Below are 22923 nucleotides of genomic sequence, written 5' to 3'. Positions count from 1 at the left end.
TCAATAACACCTTTTTGGCTGTGTTCTATGTATTTCCATCAGTTCAGTTTTGTCAACATCTGAACTTAGCTTCAAAATCTTTTCATGACATTCTAAAATACTAAACTACTTTATAATAGATATATACAAAGTCAGCCAACATTTGAAGGTTAACCAAATCAAGAATATCATACAAAACATAGAGAATATCAAATTGAAATATCATGGCTTAATCATATCACAACATTAAGTAGTTTATATAGATAAAAAACAGAATCCTTCTTCTCAATCAATAATTGAAATAAATATTTCAACAAAGGACTACAACTTAAATTCAAATCCAAGTATATTGAGAAAAAAAATCTAGTCAATCAAAATAGTCAAGTACTTTATAATTAAATCTATACAGAGTAAGCCAACATACAATGGATAACCAAACCAAGTATGTCATTACCACAAATATAAATTCTTATGGCTCTTCTCTCTCTATATTAAAGCCATAAGATTTCAGACAAATAAGGACTACAACTAAATTCCAAATCAAAGTTGTATTTATCAAAACATTTCTGCCAATCAAAACAGTCAAGTACTAAATACTTAAGTCTATACAAAGTCTTACAACATACAATTTCTAACCAAAACAATGTTTTTGAATACAAAACATGTCAGTGCACTTAAATAGTTCTGTAGTGTCTTAAGCAGATAACAATTTGCAGTAGTAATCAGAAGTATACCTCCATAAAGCTGCTAACGAAACTGCGAAATACATAGTAAATGTTGCAAATCTAATTTATTATGCCGAGTGACAGATAGTTTACAAATTACAGAGCTTACATAAATAGAAAATTCCAATGGAATTTTGTGTCAAAGTTGTGAAATCTTGAACGCTCGGTTAGCCAGGTAAGTAAGTATAACATGACGCCTTCATTTGTGGTATTTGCCAGTAGTGGAATTCAATAGATCACCTTAAATTAAACTCCAAATATAGTAATATAGTATATCGTAACTCTGAAATGTAATGGCATCAGAAATTACTATCATCATGTGTCATTTCCTTGAAAACAAATGTTAGAATCTGAGTAAATTAAGACAAATAGAATTGTGAACTATTTTCAAAAACAAAAAATAATAAATCAAATAAACTGGGAATCAAAAAGAGTACTGGATCTAAAATTTTAAAACAAAATACACATCTACTAATTAGGTGACTGTTGACATCAAAATTAAATTTCATCAGTTATGTTCTAAAGCTAGAAAAAATAATATTAGTTTTGACACCAACATATGCCAAGATTAAGACTGGGAATAAATACTACCTTTTCAAGGTGTGTCTTTTCTGCTTCCCAATACAAGTAATCATTAATAAATTCCAGCAAAATTCTAGGGAATTTCATTTGGCTTTTATGTTTTAAACTCAGTTACAATTAGATAATCACATTTAAATGCAGAGTACATAATTCATTTTCAACTGTACCCACTACTTACAGAGAAACACTTTCCAAACATTAAGCAGATCAAATCAATGAGGAAGTTAACTAAATCAACTGTCATCGGGTCCAAAAGGAAAGAGACAATTTCAAATAAAGGTACTTTGAACATTGATCGAAACATCTATTACTGTCATAGTTTCTGTGTCTTTCCTATATTCTGTCTATAAACCTTCTCCTATGAGTTTTTGAACTTTTTCTTTCTTGCAATTATGAACTGTATAAACATCTTTCAAATCTGTTTGAGTTTAAAAAGAAGAAATTATCATAGGAGAGCAAGGATAACAATATAGTATAGCTATATTCAAAAATCAAATTTCTTGGTAATTATAGGAAAGCTAAACGTTAGAAACTGCAAATTAATAGAAATCAAGTGCAACATATAACACTAAGTTGCTAAATTAGTGAGTTTCAAACCCTATTTATACAAACATACAGTTTAGCACACATAATTCGAATTGAAAACCTATTTACATTTCGATTTTTTGGGCAAAAATAGTAAAGATTAAGTAAGAATGAGTACGAAAATTACTTACCTTCGTCCGATTGTTGAGATCCATGAAAAGTAACCACCTTGAATGTTCACGCGATGGTAAAATAGCACTGCTTCGTATGATTTTGGGCTATATAATACAGATCTGTGTTCATCTAGGTTGCATCTGTAGAAACAAACAACCATCTCAGTAGATCTGGCTTCAAAAAAATAGGATTTAAAACCCCAAACTCAAATTTAGGGTTTCCCTAAATTCGCCCTCTTCTATCTATCTCTCGAAGCCAATTGCAGTATAGTCTGCGATTGGATCAAGAATGTGTTTCGTGGATAAGTGCGATGCAAAATTCAGACGCCATTAACGCCTAAGACGTCTGGATTACAGAGATAGATAGAGAGAGATAGACAGAGTGAGACATCGTAGAGAGAAGAGGTAAGTAGACAGTGGGAGTGATGATCGGATTGTGTCCAGAAGTCTCACTTCTGGACACTTTGATCTTTTTTATTTTTTATTTTGCTAAATATATATATATATATATATATATATATATATATATATATATATATATATATATATATATATATATATATATATATATATATATATATATATATATATATAATACGGAGTAGATAATATGTATATATGTGTATAATATATAGTATGCTTATTTATTCTTAGTAGCTATATACGCAGTGGAATAAATTAGGTTAATATGGTTATTTTATTCATTTTTGTTAAATCAATCTTATATATGGTGTTTATTGTAATTCAAATATTGTATTTAAATTATGGTGTTACATATATGTTTTATTTTTTGTTCAGTCAAATAGTTTATTTTATGTAATCATTGTATTATTTAAATCTAAATCAAAAATTATATTAATACTTATTTATCTTATTGGTTATAAAATCGTTATTGTTTTTATGACATAAAATGATTGTACGGAAAATGGAACATTCAACACACCGAAACTAACTACGATTGCTGGTAATTCCTTTATTTCTAATTGCAATATCGGTATTATGGTATAGTACATTTAATAGTGATATTTATATTATAGAGATATTAATGTTAGCTTTTTGTAATTTTTTTGTTTAGAGTGCTCAATAGCAGTCGAAGTGTCAAATGATAGATCTCAGCTTACATTTGTTAATGAAACATCTCAAAATAAGAGGCGTTTTACTGGGGCACAGTGTGGAGGTCTTTCTAAACAAGCTTTCAGCGTATACAATGGTATGAGATGTTATATATATGTATATATTTACTATATTACTATATTTGGAATTTTAGCATCAGTATTAAAACAGATTTGTTTGTTTTTTCAATTTTCTTAATATTTGTTATGGTTAAATATGGTTAATATGCTTATATTATACATACGCTTATTTATATAGGAACCTTATGTGTGGTGTTTATTGTATTTGAATTAGGGATGTTACATATATAGCCTTTGTTTTTTTTTTTTTTTGGGTAAATTTGTTTATTTAATGTAATAATTTAATTAATCTTATTTACATCAATAATTATATTAGTAAATCTGTATTTTATTAGTTTTATTAGTAATTCTTTATTATATCGTAAGATTTATTAGTAATTCTTTATTTTATTATCTTATTGTATAGAAAATGCAACATTCAACACACCAAAAGTAACTGTGATGGATGGTTAGTCCTTTTATTTTAAACAATGTTGTCGGTACTATGGTGTATTACAGTTTATTCTCATTATTTATATTAGAGAAATTAATGTGAGATTTTTTCAAATTTTTGGTTTAGAGTGTTCAATTGCAATACAATCGGCAAGTGATAGAGAGAAGATTACATGTGTTAATTCAACATCTCAAAATAAAAGCCGTTTTTTTGGTGGACAAAGTGGAGGTATTGATAAACAATTCTCTATTATAAATTATATATCTATATATATTTACTATATTATATTTAGAATTTTTGTTTGTGTATTAAAATTAATTTTTTTCCTAATAGTTTTACAAAATATTACTCAATCAATGACATCGCAATCTAACGTGCTCGAAACTACCCCTATGGTGTCCAATGAAAGGCGAGGGCCTTTGACAAATCTAACAAATGGTAAAGTTGCGCAATGAAGTAAATCATTTTTAAAAATATGAATTTATATAAATTGCTTTATGAATAATAACGTTTGTTTTCATCTTATAGTTCAAACAACAAGATCATGTGTTGTGGATTACAATAGCTCAACACCAAAGGCGTCAATGTAATTTAATTTGTTGTCAGCTTTTGATAGTGTGGTCCATGATACACCATCAAACTCTACAAATGTTAATGGTGAGTATAGGTACGAGTAATAACCTTTATTATTTGAGTATAGGTAAGAGTAATAACATTTGTTTTCTTCTAGATTATTACAGTGATATTGGTGATCAAACGTACTCATGCAATCATTGTGGAGCTATGTTTTGGTTAGAGGAGCGAGTTAATAAATCTAGCGGTGTTCGAAATCCTAAATATTCACTATGTTGCAGTCATGGAAAGATAAAGTTGTCACATCCTAATATTCCACCTATGGCAATCAGGCAGTTGTTCTTTAACCAAGATCAAAAGAGTACCCATTTCTTAAAGAACATTCGGTGCTTTAACAATATGTTTTGCTTTACTTCCATGGGTGGAAAAATTGACAGAACGGTCAACAATGGTAGTGCACCACCGACTTTTAGGTTACATGGTCAAATTTTTCACTTAATGGGTAGTTTGCTCCCACAATCTGGTGAGAGACCAAAGTTTGCTCAATTGTATATTTATGATACTCAAAATGAGATCACAAATCATATAACTGCACTTGGGTAAGTTATGTACGTTTATTTAATTTAAATAAATTAACATCATTTTTGTAACAATATAGATTATAAAATTGTATGGGTTTTTCTATTTCAAACAGGGAAGATGAGTCAAACAATACAATCCATCGTGAAATTGTTAAAGACATTAAAGATGCACTGGATGAAAATAATGTTTTGGTTCAGAGTTTTAGAATGGCCAAAACAGAGATGGAAAGTAATCATAGAGCTGATATTAAAATAAAACTCATCGGTAAGAGGAACAAGGATGCAAGGACATATAACTTGCCACAGGTTGGAGAGGTGGCGGCATTGATTGTTGGTGATTTAGACCCAAACATGGGAGAAAGAGATATATTGGTGGAGTCTAAAGCTGGACATTTTCAAAGAATAACTGAATTAAATCCGGCATATCTCCCACTGCAGTACCCACTACTCTTTCCTTATGGTGAAGACGGATACAGAGACGACATACAATTTACTACTCTTGAAGGCAGGAGTTCAAATGCAAGGAGTAAACTTAGTCCCAGGGAGTATTTCTCATTCCGTTTGCAAGATAGGTTCAATGAAATGTCAACATTGCTTTATGCTAGACGGTTGTTCCAACAATATTTGGTTGATGCTTATACCATGATAGAATCAGGACGCTTGGTTTATATTAGGTCTCATCAAAAGTCACTTCGATGTGAATCATACAAATGTTTGACAGATGCGTTAACACGTGGTGAGGTAGATCCTACTGCCCAAGGAAAACGCATAATTTTGCCATCGAGTTTTACCGGAGGTGCAAGATATATGGTGCAAAATTACCAAGATGCAATGACGATTTGTATATGGATCGGATATCCAAGTCTATTTATTACATTCACATGTAATCCTAAGTGGCCCGAGATTGAAAGATTTTTACAACCAAGGAAACTCAAAGCTGAAGATGGTCCAGATATAGTATGCCGTGTGTTTAAAATGAAATTAAATGCACTAATTAAAGACATTCAGAAAGAGAAAATTTTTGGAGTGGTAGATGTAGGTAATTTATGTGATTTCATAAATATATTTGATTATTTTTGGTTGTTACATATCTTTTAAATAATTAACAATTTTAAAGGTCTAATTTCACATTGTTTATTTTTTGCAGTAATTTACACCATTGAATTTCAAAAAAGGGGACTGCCACATGCTCACATTTTGATATTCTTGAGCAAGAGTAACCCTTACCCTAATCCTAAAGATATTGACATGATCATATCTGCCGAGATTCCAAGTCATTTGTGCGAACCTGAGTATTATAAAGCTGTAGAAGAATTTATGATTCACGGTCCATGTGGTGCAGTTAGGAAGAATTCACCTTGCATGATAAATGGTATGTTCTCTAAATTCTTCCCCAAAAAATTTGTTGAAAACTCAACAGTGGATTTTGATGGATATCCAATATATCGGCGTAGAGATAATGGTCGTACAGTACGGAAGAATGGGATTGACCTTGATAGTAGATATGTTGTTCCACACAATAGACATTTGCCTATGAAGTACAGGGCTCATATTAATGTGGAGTAGTGCAACCAATCTAGGTCAATAAAGTACTTATTCAAGTACGTCAACAAGGGTAATGATAGAGTCACAACTGAATTCTACAATAGTGGGGTGGAAGAATCTACTGGAAAGATTATAGATGAAATCAAGATGTACTATGACTGTAGATATATTTCACCCCCTGAGGCCGCGTGGAGGATTTTTGCGTTTGACATACAATTCAGGAATCCATCTGTTGAGCGCTTGAGTTTTCATCTCCCCAATGAGCAATCAATAATATTTCATGACGACGATTTGGTTAATGATGTTGTAAATCGACCGACAGTAGCTCAAAGCATGTTTACGGCCTGGTTTGACGCTAATAAAAAATAGGCTGCAGGAAGACAGTTGACTTATTCACAGATGCCAACCAAATTTGTTTGGAAGAATGATAAAAGAGAATGGCAACCTAGGCAAAGAAATTGGGCAATTGGTCAAATCTTTTATGTGCCACCAAATACTAGTGAGATTTTTTATCTTAGATGTTTACTTAATATAGTTCGTGGACCGACTTCATTTGATGAGATTAAACAAGTAGATGGTGTTCAATACAATTCATTTAGAGATGCATGTTATGCACGCGGATTAATCGAAGATGATAAAGAGTATGTTGATGCAATCACTGAGGCAGCAACTTGGTCTTTAGCCCTTTCGCTACGTAAGTTGTTTGTTACACTTTTGACATCAAATTCAATGTCCAAGCCAGAAAATGTTTGGGAGATGGTTTGACAATACTTATCAGATGATGCTCAATATATTTCTAGAAGGAACCTCTCAGTCTCATGTAACATTTATTGTTATATTATTAATTATTCATATCAATTTTTTAAACCATTACATCTTACGTTTTTTTATTCTTATTTTGTAGATTTAAGTCTAAATGAATCTCAAAAAAAAAAATTGTGTTGCTTGAAATGGAGAAGTTGTTGAATGCTTGGAACAAATCTCTATCAGATTATCCACCTATGCCAATGCCAGATGAAAACAACGATTGGTTTTCTGGTAACAGGTTGTTGTTCGAGGAGATGTCAACATAATTCGTTGCATCCGAAACTAACTGATGAACAGTTAGTCATATACAATAAGGTGATGACAGATGTTGAAACTGAAAAAGGTGGAATGTATTTCGTTTATGGTTATGGTGGGACAGGAAAAACATTTTTGTTGAAGACAATTTCAGCAGTTGTACGGTCCAAGGGCGAGATAGTTCTAAATGTAGCATCAAGCGGTATAGCTTCATTGCTGCTACCTGGTGGTAGGACTGCACACTCCAGGTTTGCTATACCAATTGCTGTTAATGAAAATTCCACTTGCAACATAAAGTAAGGCAGTCCACTTGCTGAATTGATAATCAAATGCAAACTAATAATTTGGGATGAAGCTCCGATGATGCACAAACATTGTTTGAAGCATTGGACCGAACAATGAGAGATTTAATGCGTTTCAAGAATTCAAGGAGCTCAACAATGACATTTGGCGGGAAAATAGTGGTGTTGGGTGGAGACTTTAGACAAATTCTACCGGTTATTCCAAAAGGTACTAGACAAGATATAGTGCAAGCCAGTATTAATTCATCTTACTTGTGGAATAATTGTGAAGTTCTTCGTCTAACCAAGAATTTAAGATTGCGAGGTCTTACTAATGAAGACGATGTTGAGAAGTTAGATAGTTTTGCCAAATGGATTGCGGATTTAGGTGATGGTAATCTTGGTGAAGACAATGGTGTTGATTGCAATATAATGATACCGTCTTCAATTGTATTAGAAAGCGAGGTTGATCTTATTAGACAAATTGTTGAAAGCACATTTCCTAAATACCATTCTGGGAACATGGATGAAAGACAACTGGAGAATAGAGCTATATTAGCTCCAACATTAGATATTGTTGATGAGGTCAATGAATACATGAATGGTATTAATCAAGCTGCTTCAATGACATACTTGAGTTGTGATTTTGTTTGCAAGGTGGAGTCAAACTTTGATATGCAATCTCAAGTACACACAACAGAATTTTTAAATAGCTTGAGGTGTTTAGGTGTACCAAACCACTCTCTAACGCTGAAAGTTGGAACTCCAGTTATGCTGTTGAGAAATATAGATCACTCGATGGGGTTGTGCAATGGTACAAGGTTAATAGTAACACAATTGGGAAATCATGTTATTGAGGAAAAAATCATAGCTGCGAATAACGCAGGTACAAAGGTTTTGATACCGAGACTATCTTTGACCTCCTTCAGACCCAAGACTTCCATTCAAGTTTCAAAGAAAGCAGTTCCCACTGATGTTATCATATGCAATGACAATCAACAAAAGTCAAGGTCAGACGCTTTCACATGTTGGTTTGTTACTGAAAAAACCTGTTTTTAATCATGGCCAATTGTATGTTGCAGTTTCTCGGGTCAGTAATCCAGATGGTCTTAAGGTCTTAATATGTGGGGAGTATAGAGGTCTTTTAAATAAGACTCAAAATGTAGTTTATAAAAAAATCTTTAATAATTTGTAATTGTTGTTTCATTATTTTACAATGAAATATTTTATTTTGTGTATTTGTGACGTCTATAACCTTATTGACCTTATATCATGAATAAAACAATTTTTAATATATTTCGACATAATAACATGGCCGTGCATCGCACGGGCGCAACTACTAGTTATACTATTCAGTGGCGGACCCAGGAATTTTTGTCAGCGGGGGCAAAATATTAAAGCAAAATTGATAATTAGAAAAAAAAATAAAACACTTAAAAAGTATAGCCATAAATAATGTTGGATATAAGAAAATTATAAAACACATCAAAACATTATATTTTTATTCATAACAAAATATGAACATAATCAATTTGATAAAATAATTTGAATAAAAGATCCATTATAAATTACACATCTCATCTCATTATTAATACATAAATGAAGATTAATGAAGATTATATTATTGTGTTGAAGCAATATGCACTTATAATAATAGTGAAAATGTGAAATAATGAGAAAAGGTAGTGTTAATAGTGAAATAATAAGAAAAGGAAATGTTGAAAACAAACAAAGGAGATTTGAACCTTGGCCTGCGTTTAGGTCACCCACGCACCCAACCAACTGAGCTAAAGCACACTTTATTCATAGTTCTCTATTTTATAATACTTATACTTAAACTTCTACTATATATACACATATACATACAAGGGTTATATAAGGGGTGGGGGTGGGGTGAGTGGGGGCAGCTGACCCCACTGCCCCCACTGTAGGTCCGCCCCTGATACTATTATTATTGTAACTATTAGCTTCTATATCATAAATTAATTGTAATAATTATAATAAAAAAATCTAATGACCGATATTTAATTGTAATTATACTATTATAACGGTAACTATTAGCTTCATTACCATAATAATTATTAGTCAATTATACTAATATTCATATAATTATTAGCTTAATTATCATATTAATTATTAAATTTGATATAATAATAACTTGGCGAGAAGTTGCAAAAGTAGAATTTGTTTTTTTGGTACTATAGATTAGTCAATTATACTAATATTTGTATAATTAGTAGTTTAATTATCATAATAATTATTAGATTTTATATAGTATGTAATAACTTGGGCATGAAGTTACAAAACTAAGATTTTGTTTTTATTAGTTGTATAGATATAGATACGTACATCAACAACTTCGAACATGTTACTTGGAGGTTTTTCAGTTAAAAGAATCCAATGCACAATTTTTTATAAATTCAACGGGTTAACTAAGATTTTATTTATTTATTTATTTATTTTTGAAAATTTAACTAAGACCTTTTTGTTATAAAGTTTTATTATGGACATTATGAGAATTCAATGTAATGTTTTGTAACAGTTATTTTAAATTACTAGTATTTGCCTCCGTGCGATGCACGGAATGGATTTGTTGTAATATATTAAAAATATTTGGATTGATATATAATTATTTAAATTAAAACACCAAATATTAAATAGTGCAATTGAATAATTGAGTTGGATCAATTATGTTTTCTGATGTTATCAATGCTTGAATTCGAACAAATAATTATTCAATTAATAGCCAACGTGTAGATGTACGCATCCGGTGCTGAAACTTTAGAGATTTTATATAGCAGTGTTTATGATTTGTATTAATTGGCCTAATTAACTCGTTGTCTAGCTTGCAACTCAGTTATATAAATTATTTGTATAGAATATACAACATACAACATACAACATAAATATTAATATTAATTGATATTTAATGTAATATCACAAAAATAAAGTGATGTTTAAATAATATATAAATGCAATATGTACCTTAGGGTCATGAAATAAGCACTCTAGAGTTTGGTGGTTGACGCCTTGACGGCTGTGCGTTGATATTCTCTGGACAAATAACAACGCGTCAACTGAAGGCCTATAGAGTTTTTCCTTGTCTTGGAAGATAGATCAAAGGCACTGACAAAATTTGACTTCATTACTAAACAATATAGAGAAAGTTGAGAAATATAAAAGAAGAATTAAAAATATATAATGGTAGAAAATAAATGAGTTCGTGACCCTTTTATATTCAGGCAATACATATCAATATCAATTTGTCTATATACTATAATTATTAAATATTAATTATTAATATAATTAATTAATTAATTATTATTTAATTCATATTATTATCATAATATAATTGCCGATTTTATTTCCAGTGAAATATTAATATATATTCATTTCGTTTTCTAATATTTCAGTTCCTTTTGAATATGTTCATTTCTTTTTTCCTTCATACAAAGAATAAATAGTGATTGCCATATTTTTTTCCTTCATAATTTTTTCCTAATATTTTATTTGTTGATTACTAATTTTTTGGTAGGAAAAACTGTGTTATATTTCCTGTAAAATATTAATATATTCATTTGGTTTTCCCTAGTATTTTATTTCCTTTTTCCTTCATAAAAATAATTAAAATTGATTTTCTTCTTTTTCCTTCATAATTGTTTCTTAATATTTCATTTGGTGGTTACTAATAACATATTCCTGTGTGTAATATTTATTTATTTTTGAGAGGATAATTTAAAATATTGTACTAATTAATTTATGATATTTATCAAATTTTATTTTTAAAAAATATAAGATTTACACATGTTATGAGGGGTAAAAAAATATTTTAAAATTATTTTTTATTAGTAAGTATTTTTTTAAAAAAATAACTTCCAGCAACCCAAACACTCACTTAGTCTCCTATCAAAAAACTGATAAAGAAAAGTCATATCATTAAGGGAATTAAAACTAATTAAAGTCTCCTATAAAAAAATAACTTCCAGCAACCCAAACACTCACTTAGTCTCCTATCAAAAAACTGATAAAGAAAAGTCATATCATTAAGGGAATTAAAACTAATTAAAGTAAATGTAATCATGCTTTATTTATTTGTAACTGTACATTAATTTCATTTTGAAATTATTGGTTCACATAGTTGAATTATTTATTTTTTATTTAATTATTATAAACATAAATGATATTTTACTAATTAATTTATGATATTTATCAAATTGTATTTTTTAAAGGGAGAAGTGTCAAATAGGCCCATGTACTATTGTCAAGTGCTTAATTCCCACCATGAACTAAATTAAAGGCTAATTAACCACACTTACCTACTAAATTTGTTCAATTAGCTTTTTTTTTTTTTTTTTTTTTTTTTTTTTTTTTTTGCAGGTAATTGACTTTTTTTTTGCAGGTTACCAATTCAATTATTAAAAAAATAATTTAAAAATAATTTAAAAATTATTTTTAAAAAAAAAAGAATACAGCCACCGACTGTCCTCGCTGGACAGCCGGTGGCTGTATTCTTTTATTATTATTATTATTATTATTATTATTATTATATTTTATTTATTTTATTTATTTATTTTAATAATTAAATAGGTAACCTGTTATTAACCTGTAAAAAAAGCTAATTGAACAAATTTAACTCATAGATGGACCTATTTGACACTTAATTTAGTTCGTGGTGGAAATTGAGCACTTCGCAGTAGTAGATGGGCCTATTTGACACTTGTGCCTTTTTTAAATATAGTGCTTTATCCATGCATTGCATGGAATTTTATTTTTGTTATTATATTTAAAATAAAAATATAAAAAAATAAAAAGACGTTAAAATGTACAATATAATAATATAGTTGGACTTTTATATATTTAATCAAGTATCTATTTTCATAACATACAAAATTAAAATTTAAATTTTGATGGTTAATATAATCTCTAATCATGTACATATTTAGATAAATTTATAGAAAAAATTCATATAATTAAGTTGATTTATTCCAAATTGTATTTCATATCTATATATGAAATTTAAAAATATGAATAATAATAACTAAGAGAATTGTACTTAGAAATTAATAAAAAATGTAAATTCTAAATTTTGTATGAATAAATAAATATTCTAATCGGACGCATATCCTTATATGATTGTATAATACTTTGTATATACACATAATATTTATTAATATGTATATAGGAAAGTCTTATAATATAATTTCATTAATTATAATTTATATTGATATATTTATACTTAAAAAATTATATTTAGAAATTTAAAGAGTATATGTATGTATATTTAAAAAATTATAAATATTCATGTTTTGTTAATTTTACAATTTCATTTCTTTAATTATATTTCATATTTTATTAATTATAATTTAATGAAATTGTCACAAATATTTCTACGGAAGAAATCATATATTTCTCAATTTCATTAATTATATTAATTATATTTACCAAATTTGGTGGCAATTACCACAATAATTTCATTAATTATAACATTTGTTTTCTTCCAATATTTAAATACATTACCATAAAATTACCATAATAATAACACAAAAGAAAGAAAGAAAAATTATGAGAATAATCTATATCTATATATAATTAAAAGTAAAATCCTCCTAACCAAGTTTATCCACAAAAATTAGGGGCATATATACATAAATTGCATATTTACCATATATGCATATTTTGTGTTTATATAGTATAATTTTTGGTATCAAACATTTGAATGGTAATAAACAGGGGAAAATGTCAACATACAAATGATAATTCTTTCATTACTATACTAATTTTAATGGCAATTCATTAATTACTATATTTCACGATGAGTCAGTCTGTTCATGCCCATCATTTTTCAAAAAACATAGAAATGAAATAGTCAATTATTTAAATTGTTTATGATTTCGTTTTTAATTTTTGTCTAAAGTTAAAGATATATATTTTCGGCGATTATAACTTTTTTTGTATTAACTGAAAATTTGAAAGTTTTACCTTTTTTGAGATCTCTTACCATTTTATAATTTGAATATTGTGCCATTTTGAACTCATCCATGGTGTATAAATACACTCTATATGACCATACAAAATTCATTGAGGAGACATTTGTACTCAATAGTAAACTTCTCCTTGAACTAAATTCGGGTGTCACGAAAATCTCCGTTTTCATTCATAATGATATTCCTATTTCTGAGTCTCTCATCACTGTTCGGTACATCAATGATGTCTGGATTTCTGGGTCTTCCATTGTTCCCTTTGATCCTTATGATTGTACCATTGCCAGTATTTTTTTTATTTGGGTTTAGTACAACGTGGATTTTTTTGGGAGGTTTCTCTAATTAAATTTTTGGTTAAAAATTTATATTTCCTTTGTATTTTATTTTATTACTTTTTTTCTTATTTATACTAATATGTGAATGGAGTAACACAAAATCTGAAATTGTATTTGTTATTTATTTCTTCTTTTTAAATAATTTGAAAAAAACATAGAAACTTGAATCGCATGTACAAATCTCAAAATCAACATACTAACTCTAAGTTTCAGAAAATCTTACAAAATTATCAAAATTACCGTCTTTATCACCCTCGATCGCATCTCTACAATCTTCCATAAAAACTAAACCAATAGGGTTCTGTTACAAATGTTCTTCCTCCTCAATTTCCTTTTGTTGAAGCAGAGCCTCCTTAAGTATCTTCAAACTCATACCAGACAATATACACTGCTAAATATATTAAAGTACGTGAGAATATAGTTAGAAAAATGTAGAAAATTCATACAAAAAGAAAGCAGAGAGATGAGTCTGAGATTCTTTGATTGAAGAAGACCTTGTATTTATAGGTAGAAAATACTAATTCAAAAGGAAAGTATAATAATTTATTTATTTAAGGGAAAGTATAATAATTTATTTATTTAAGGTAATAATAATAATAATAATAATAATAATAATATTATTATTATTATTATTATTATTATTATTATTATTTATTTATTTGATTTTCATTTGACATTTACTTACCAAATAAGTTTTACTACAAAAGTTTTGGGGGGAAAATTTGTTAGGAGGATTTTACTTTTATATATATATATATATATAGATATATAGATATATAGATATAGATATAGATTACCTTCCTTTGTTATAGGTACTTCACAAATGTTGTGGCAGATTGGAAACTAAGTTAATAACAGATAAAATGAAAGATTAAAAAATAGTTGACCTAAAAGTGATTTGAATGTGCAATTTGTTGTAAATATTTATATTTATGGCCATTAAACTATTTAGACCTTTCATTTGCTTATCATTTAATCATGTATTGATGTTGTGTACTTGAAAGGTTGTATATGACCACTATATAAAGTGAGTGAAGATGAATGAAAGGAACACACTTACATGATGGTTATATTATAACTTGGTGTTCTTCTCCTCCTTCTCTTTCTTCTCTTTACATATACAAACACACATACATATATATACATATATATATATATATATATATATATATATATATATTATATATATATATATATATATATATATATATATATATTATATATATATATATATATATATATATATATATATATACGCAATTCCGGGTGTATAATTGTGCAAGCATCACGCGGGGACTAACGAGTGAATAGGTCAAAACTTAACACGTTATCAAGCACGCTCTTCGGTGAACGGTATGCTTTATACATTACTTTTCTTACAAAGTGCATATTTGTTGTTAATAAAATATGTACTCTGTATGATTGAATTATATGCATTGTCTGTAAATGCTATGCGTATCCTTTATAACATAAACTGAAAATATTGCATACAATATTTTATTTAAAAATGCATATAAATATTCTGCCATGTTTATTTGTTCAAATATACATGCTGGCATGAACAATGTTGCTAATTTTTTTTATCATCCCTAGTTGCCAAAAATGCCTATAATTGCATATTTTGTGTTCTATGGATATGTGGATATGATTATTGGTTATATGCCTTTTGATTCCTTTTGAAGATATTGTTTTATATGATACATATTTTTCTGAAATTTGAAATATGAATTGCACATATTGGCTCATATATGTATGTTTGTGTAAATTCATGAATATGTTTTTCCAATTCTATATCCTGCGAATTGAATGAAATATATGAACACAATATGCCTGGTTATCTTCCTAATATATTATATTATATTGAACACAATATGCCTTGTATATGAACACAATATGCCTTGTATATATGCCTGCAAATTCTTGAATAAGGAAATCTAAAATCTTTGTCTCTTCGGAAGAAATGTACGTACTGCATATTTGGCTCATAATGATTATATTTGATCCTTTGTATTCTTGAAATTTACTTTCATATGATAAATAATGTGTGTATATAATCCACTATCTGATTGTATATATTTTCCCAAAAAAAAAATAGATATTTATATATTTTGTGAAAATTTTGCATCTAGAGAGTTTTAATTCCTTCTCTTTGTGAAAATAGAATATGGTTCATTAATTTTGTTTTTGAATAGCAATTACAATTAAAATGGATTGTTTCTTTAGATAAATTGTTTTTTTTTTCTAAATCTTTTTGGATGCATGTCATAAATGAATTATTTGGATGTATGTATTAATCAAAATTTTGGATGTATGTCATAATCAAAATTTTGTAATATATATATTTCTATTTTATTTTGATTCTGTGAAAAACAAATGTGATTTTGCTTCTACAGTGTGTGCACAGTTCGTACATTTAAAAAAAAAAATTGTCTTGTCTTGTCCCTCTTGATTAAGTATTGTATGATGGAAGAATTGATTACATATACATAGCAAGAATAGATTTCTATACGTATTGTCTTTTATTATTATTATTATTATTATTTTTATCTCTAAGAATTTACTTTCTTTATTCATTCATATTCAAAATTCATTTTTTGCATTGTACACATGAATTTTGATAATGTAATGTGCGTACACAATATAATGTATTGATAATGTATGATGCGCATAAGAGCATCCAAATTAAATTGCATAGATGCTATTGTTAAATTATGTTAATCATGGCTATTTTGTGATTTATTACTGCAATATGAGCATGTTACTAATAAGGTTGCTATGCTTCAATATGGAAGTTTCCCTCTTGCATGAATCTGAAAGGTCAATTTGTTTTTCAGTTTTTACCTTTCAATTTCATCTCTTGAAGTTTGCTTTGCATCTAGAGATCCTATTAAATTCCTTATTTTGCTATGAGAACATATGATTTTATGAATGTATATGAAACCATACGATATATGTTTTGTAGATCATGTCTTCTATCGCCAAAAGAGAATTTAATGAGCTCGCACTTGACGGTAGCAACTATTTGACTTGGGCTTTAGACATCGAGATTCATCTCGCGTCTAAAGAACTAAGCCAAACCATTGTTGCTGAGTCACAGTGTACAAACGCCCAGAAGGCGCAGACTCTCATTTTCTTACGTCACCACTTGAACCACGACCTGAAAAATGAATACTTGACTGAAAAGGACCCTTTGGCATTATGGGAGTCCCTGAAGGACCGCTTTGACCAGCAGTCATCGATTGTCCTCCCTCAAGCCCAATTTGACTAGCTTCACCTGAGGTTTCAGGACTATAAGTCAGTTATTGACTACAACTCGGCCCTTCATAAGATAGTCTCGCAACTAAAGCTCTGCAAACAAGAAGTTTCAGAGACAGACTTAATTGAAAAGACTCTGTCTACCTTTCATGCGAGTAACCTTGTACTCCAGCAGCAGTACAGGGCAAAGAATTATGAAAAGCATTCTGATTTGATATCTGCACTTCTTGTGGCCGAGAAGCACAACCAGTTGTTGATGAAAAACCATAATGCACGACCTGCTGAGTCTGCCCCCGCGCCTGAAGCACATCATATTGCCCAGGGAAGCAATTCTAGAAGGGGTCGAGGAAAGGGTCGTGGTAGAGGTCACGGTCGAAACAATCGAAGTGGTAAAGGCAAAGGCAACAATGACTCCCGGGCCCAAGATAAGAAACAAAGTGATCAAGGTTCATCGAGGTCACAAACATGTTATCGGTGTGGATGTACGGGACACTGGTCTCGTACATGTCGTACACCAAAGCATCTGGTTGAAGCTTACAAAATGACGCAAAAGAAAAATGATAAGCAACCGTCAAGAAAGGAATCTCATCACACCAACACTGATTTGCCTGAAGCAAATGCAGTGATGAATGATGATGATGATCTTTTAAAATATGAGCTTGAAGACTTTGGTGATCAAGAATGATCTGTCTTATGCTCTTGGTTTATGAACCTATTTTTCGTATCGTTTTTTTTTGGATTATGAACTTATGTTTTTTTTTTCATATCGTTTTATGACTTGATTTCTATGTTTTCTATTTTATCATGATGAATGGTTCGGGTTCACCTCTTTTTTTAACCTTCACATGCTATTTTTTGTACCAAGGCATTGGTTAATTAGTAACGAACAACCACTGTTCGAGAAGTAACCCCGAAGATCTTACAACATTACAAAGTTGTTGTTCGCACAATGGAGCATGAACCAACATTGTGTTTGGTGGATAGTGCAACCACGCATACTATCCTAACGGATATGAGGTTTTTTCGTACCTTAAACAAATCAAGTAGTAATATTACTACCATTTCTAATGATCAGGTACAAATAGTGGGCTCCGGAAGAGCATCCATCATCCTCCCTAAGGGTACAAAGCTACTAATTGAAAATGCTTTGTTGTACCCTCAATCTAAACGAACCTTGCTGAGTTTCAAGGATATTCGTTCAAATGGTTTCCATATTGAAACCAAGACTAAGAACAAAGAGGAGTTCTTGACCATGACTCAGTTGATCACTGGTCAAAAGTGGGAGGTTGAGGAACTTGCCTCTTTATCCTCTGGGTTATATTATACCTATATACAACCCAATGATTCATTTGTGGCACTTACCATGAAACTAAAAAATCCACATTCTTTTCAAATGTGGCATGACCGTCTGGGTCATCTTGGGCAGAATATGATGGGCCGGATCATATCTAATTCTGCTGGACATAACCTGTCTAGATCTCAGGTACTTTCGCCAAATATGTTTACATGTGTGGCTTGTGCGAAAGGTAAATATATTGTACGCCCGTCGCGTACTAAGGTTGGACATGAATCGCCTATATTTCTGCAGAGATTGCAGGGCGACATTTGTGGACCTATTAGTCCACTTTCTGGACCATTTAGATATTTTATGGTCCTTATTGATGCTTACACTTGTTGGACTCATGTTAGTCTACTGTCCACGAGGAACAAAGCTTTCGCTAAATTTGTTGCGAAAATTATTGAGTTGAATGCCCAATTCCCAGATTATCCCATTAAATCAATAAGAATGGATAATGCTGGAGAATTCACATCAACGGCTTTCAATGATTATTGTATGGCCTTGGGCATCAAAGTGGAGCATCCTGCACCTTATGTCCATACTCAGAATGGCTTGGCTGAGTCTCTGATTAAGCGTATTAAATTAATCGCTAGACCATTACTGCAGAAGTCTGGTTTACCAGTCTCATGTTGGGGACACGCAGTATTACATGCTGCAGCTTTAATTCAAATCCGACCTAGTGCATATCATGATTATTCCCGTTGCAACTACTACGTGGCGTAGAACCTAACATTTCCCATCTGCGTGTATTTGGGTGTGCAGTTTATACCCCCATACCACCTACAAATCGTACCTCCATGGGCCCGCAACGAAAACTAGGTATATATGTTGGTTATGAATCTCCTTCCATCATTAAATACCTAGAGCCCATGACAGGAGATCAGTTTACCGCGAGGTACGCTGACTGCATTTTTGATGAAGATCATTTCCCGGCATTAGGGGGAGATAAAAGACCTTATTTAACGAAATGCCGAGAAATCTCATGGGATGAAAAGGATCTTCAGTATCTAGACCCACGTACTAGTCAAACTGAACTAGAAGTTCAGAAAATTATTAATTTGCAAAATTTAGCAAATAACCTGCCAGATGCTTTTACTGATAACAGAGGAGTGACTAGGTCCCATATCCCTGCTGTGAATGCTCCTTCGAGAGTTGAAGTCCCCGTGGGACCAAGTATGCACACTGACACTCCCCATCGCCAGAAGCGCGGGAGACCACTTGGTGCAAAAGATTTAAATCCACGGAAGACGAGAATCGGTAAAATATCTCAGTCACTCCAGAAAAATGTTAACCGTCCTGAAGACGACCGTCCCGAAGACGGAGAACCCAGTGAACCTGCACGTGCTCTAAATAATACGAACACTGGGGATGCGGAACATCCAGATCAAAATATTTTGGGAAATGACGATGATCTGGTTGATGTCAATATAGAAACGGCCATAAATTTTGTTGATACAGGAGAAACATATAACAGAGATTTAATAGTCGTCGACGACACTTTTGCCTATGCAGTTGCTTGTAATATTCCACAAAATAATCTGGATCCAGAACCAAAGTCAATAACCGAGTGCCGGAAGCGCTCTGACTGGTTGAAGTGGAAACAGGCAATTGAGGCAGAGCTCAACTCGCTTAATCAAAGAAAAGTTTTTGGTCCCACCGTACTTACCCCAAAAGATGTGATCCCAGTAGGATCCAGGTGGGTATTCGTACGGAAGAGGAATGAAAACAATGAGGTGGTTAGATATAAAGCGAGATTGGTAGCTCAGGGGTTCACGCAGAGACCCGGAATTGATTTTGATCAAACATACTCTCCTGTTATTGATGGCATCTCATTCCGCTATTTAATATCATTGGCAGTAAGTATGAAATTAGATATGCAGTTGATGGATGTAGTGACAGCTTACCTTTATGGGTCACTAGATGCTGATATATACATGAAAATACCCGAGGGTATTCAAAATTCCAATATGAGGGATAAAGATCGAAACATGTATAGCATCAAACTTCAAAGGTCATTATATGGCTTGAAGCAATCTGGTAGAATGTGGTATAACCATCTGAGTGAATTCCTCCTGAAGAAGGGATATGTTAAAAATGATATTTGCCCTTGTATATTCATTAAGAAGTCATCTAATGGCTTCTGCATTATATCTGTCTATGTTGATGACATGAACATTATTGGAACAAAGGAAGAACTTATAGAAGCATGTTCATGCTTAAAAGCAGAATTTGAAATGAAAGACTTGGGAAAAACCAAGTTCTGCCTCGGCCTGCAGATCGAGCATCTTCCAAATGGAATTTTCATTCACCAAGCCAACTACATTAATAAATTATTGGAGAAATTCTATATGGATAAATCTCATCCCCTTAGCACCCCAATGGTGGTCCGATCCCTTGAAGCGGAAAAGGACCCATTTAGACCTAAGGAGGATAATGAGGAGGTTCTAGGACCTGAAGTTCCTTACCTAAGTGCTATTGGAGCCTTGCTTTACCTAGCTAATTGCACAAGGCCTGATATTGCCTTTTCAGTGAATTTACTTGCTAGATTTAGTGCATCTCCGACCAGAAGACATTGGAGTGGAATAAAGCATATCTTTAGATATCTCCAAGGGACAAAAGACCTTGGTCTTTATTTTGAAAACAACCAGGACATTACTTTGAAAGGGTATTCAGACGCTGGTTATATGTCTGACCCTCATACTGCTAAATCGCAAATTGGTTATGTTTTTCTTTGTGGAGGTACAGCTATATCTTGGAGGTCCATTAAACAGACCTTAGTTGCTACCTCATCTAATCACTCGGAGATAATTGCTTTATATGAAACCGCACGCGAATGCGTATGGTTGAGATCACTGATACAGCATATTCATCGCTCATGCGGAACAATGAGCAATGTTGATTCCCCGACTGTCCTATATGAGGACAATGCGGCATGTGTTGCACAGATGAGTAATGGGTACGTTAAAGGAGGTCTTACTAAACATATTGCTCCTAAGTTCTTTTACCCACATGAACTCCAGAAGAGTGGTGAAATACTCATTGAAAAGGTTCGCTCTAGTGAAAATCTGGCAGATTTGTTCACTAAGTCCCTGCCTACATCAACTTTTGAGAAGTATGTTTATAAAATTGGGATGCGGAGTCTAGGAAGACTGTTGTCTTCAGGGGGAACGATAAACTCGGTCTAGGAGACTTTTAAATCCTGAAGATGATGCCCAGAAGGCTTATGGTTGTACTCTTTTTCCCTTAGCTAAGTTTTTTTTCCCACTGGGTTTTTCTTAGGCTAAGGTTTTTAACGAGGCAACCGATGCAACACATGATTGATACTACATGTACTCTTTTCCTCGACTAGGTTTTTCCCACAGGGTTTTTCTAGCGAGGTTTTTAACGAGGCATGAGTATAATTATTTAATGGCCAAGGGGGAGTGTTGTAAATATTTATATTTATGGCCATTAAACTATTTAGACCTTTCATTTGCTTATCATTTAATCATGTATTGATGTTGTGTACTTGAAAGGTTGTATATGACCACTATATAAAGTGAGTGAAGATGAATGAAAGGGACACACTTACATGATGGTTATATTATAACTTGGTGTTCTTCTCCTCCTCCTTTTTCTTCTCTTTACATATACAAACACACATACATATATATATATATATATATATATATATATATATATATATATATATATATATATATATATATATATATATATATATATATATATATATATATATATATATATATATATATACACGCAATTCCGGGTGTATAATTGTGCAAGCATCACGCGGGGACTAACGAGTGAATAGGCCAAAACTTAACACAATTCAAACTTTCAGTTCTAATTGCTTTTTAATGGTGAGCATGTGTGTGCCGAATTTTATCAATCATTACTGTATGGACCATAGTTCACACAAGTTGTGTGGACCATATTTTGTCTACTGTAAAATAATGTATATTCAGTAGAAAATTAATGTACATTGTATTTAAGGGATGTACATTATTTTTGTTCTGAGTGTACATTATATTATATAATGTATATTCATTACAAAAATAATGTACATTTAGTATATTAAAAATGTACTTTTTGTTATGGTCCACATAACATTGTGTGGACCATGGTCCACACAATAATTTGCCGAATTTTATCACACTATGCTGGATTTGGATGATTCTAATAACTTAAACCTTAGGGTTTGCAGTTATTTGCACAAAATGTTTTTCACTTATGATACTGCAATTGTTTTGTTTTTAAATAAAGATTTATACTTCTTTTATCTTCGCTGGGCTTGACTTGTATTCCTGACTTATGTGTATTACTTATTTATATTATTCTTTGCAGTTTTATACTCAACG

General features: G+C 31.0%; 1 protein-coding gene across 1 annotated transcript; it reads left to right on the top strand.

The window, feature by feature from the left end:
* The first annotated feature begins 4681 nt into the window (after positions 1-4681).
* LOC109154039 lies at positions 4682-6330 on the top strand. The gene is made up of 3 exons (XM_019301919.1): positions 4682-4782; positions 4878-5803; positions 5912-6330. The coding sequence occupies exons 1-3, from the start codon at positions 4682-4684 to the stop codon at positions 6328-6330; spliced, it is 1446 nt and encodes a 481-aa protein (XP_019157464.1).
* Positions 6331-22923: the final 16593 nt, after the last annotated feature.

Source organism: Ipomoea nil, unplaced genomic scaffold (genome assembly GCF_001879475.1).
Source record: "Ipomoea nil cultivar Tokyo-kokei standard unplaced genomic scaffold, Asagao_1.1 scaffold2580, whole genome shotgun sequence".
NCBI classification, from domain to species: domain Eukaryota; kingdom Viridiplantae; phylum Streptophyta; class Magnoliopsida; order Solanales; family Convolvulaceae; genus Ipomoea; species Ipomoea nil.
This window is presented reverse-complemented; position numbering and strand designations above follow the sequence as displayed.

Bases quoted from the DNA above. Each gene is read 5' to 3' on its own strand.
- LOC109154039 (XM_019301919.1), top strand. From the start codon at position 4,682: ATGGGTAGTTTGCTCCCACAATCTGGTGAGAGACCAAAGTTTGCTCAA. The intron at 4,783-4,877 runs GTAAGTTATGTA...TATTTCAAACAG, and splicing joins AATCATATAACTGCACTTGG to GGAAGATGAGTCAAACAATA. The intron at 5,804-5,911 runs GTAATTTATGTG...TATTTTTTGCAG, and splicing joins TTTTGGAGTGGTAGATGTAG to TAATTTACACCATTGAATTT.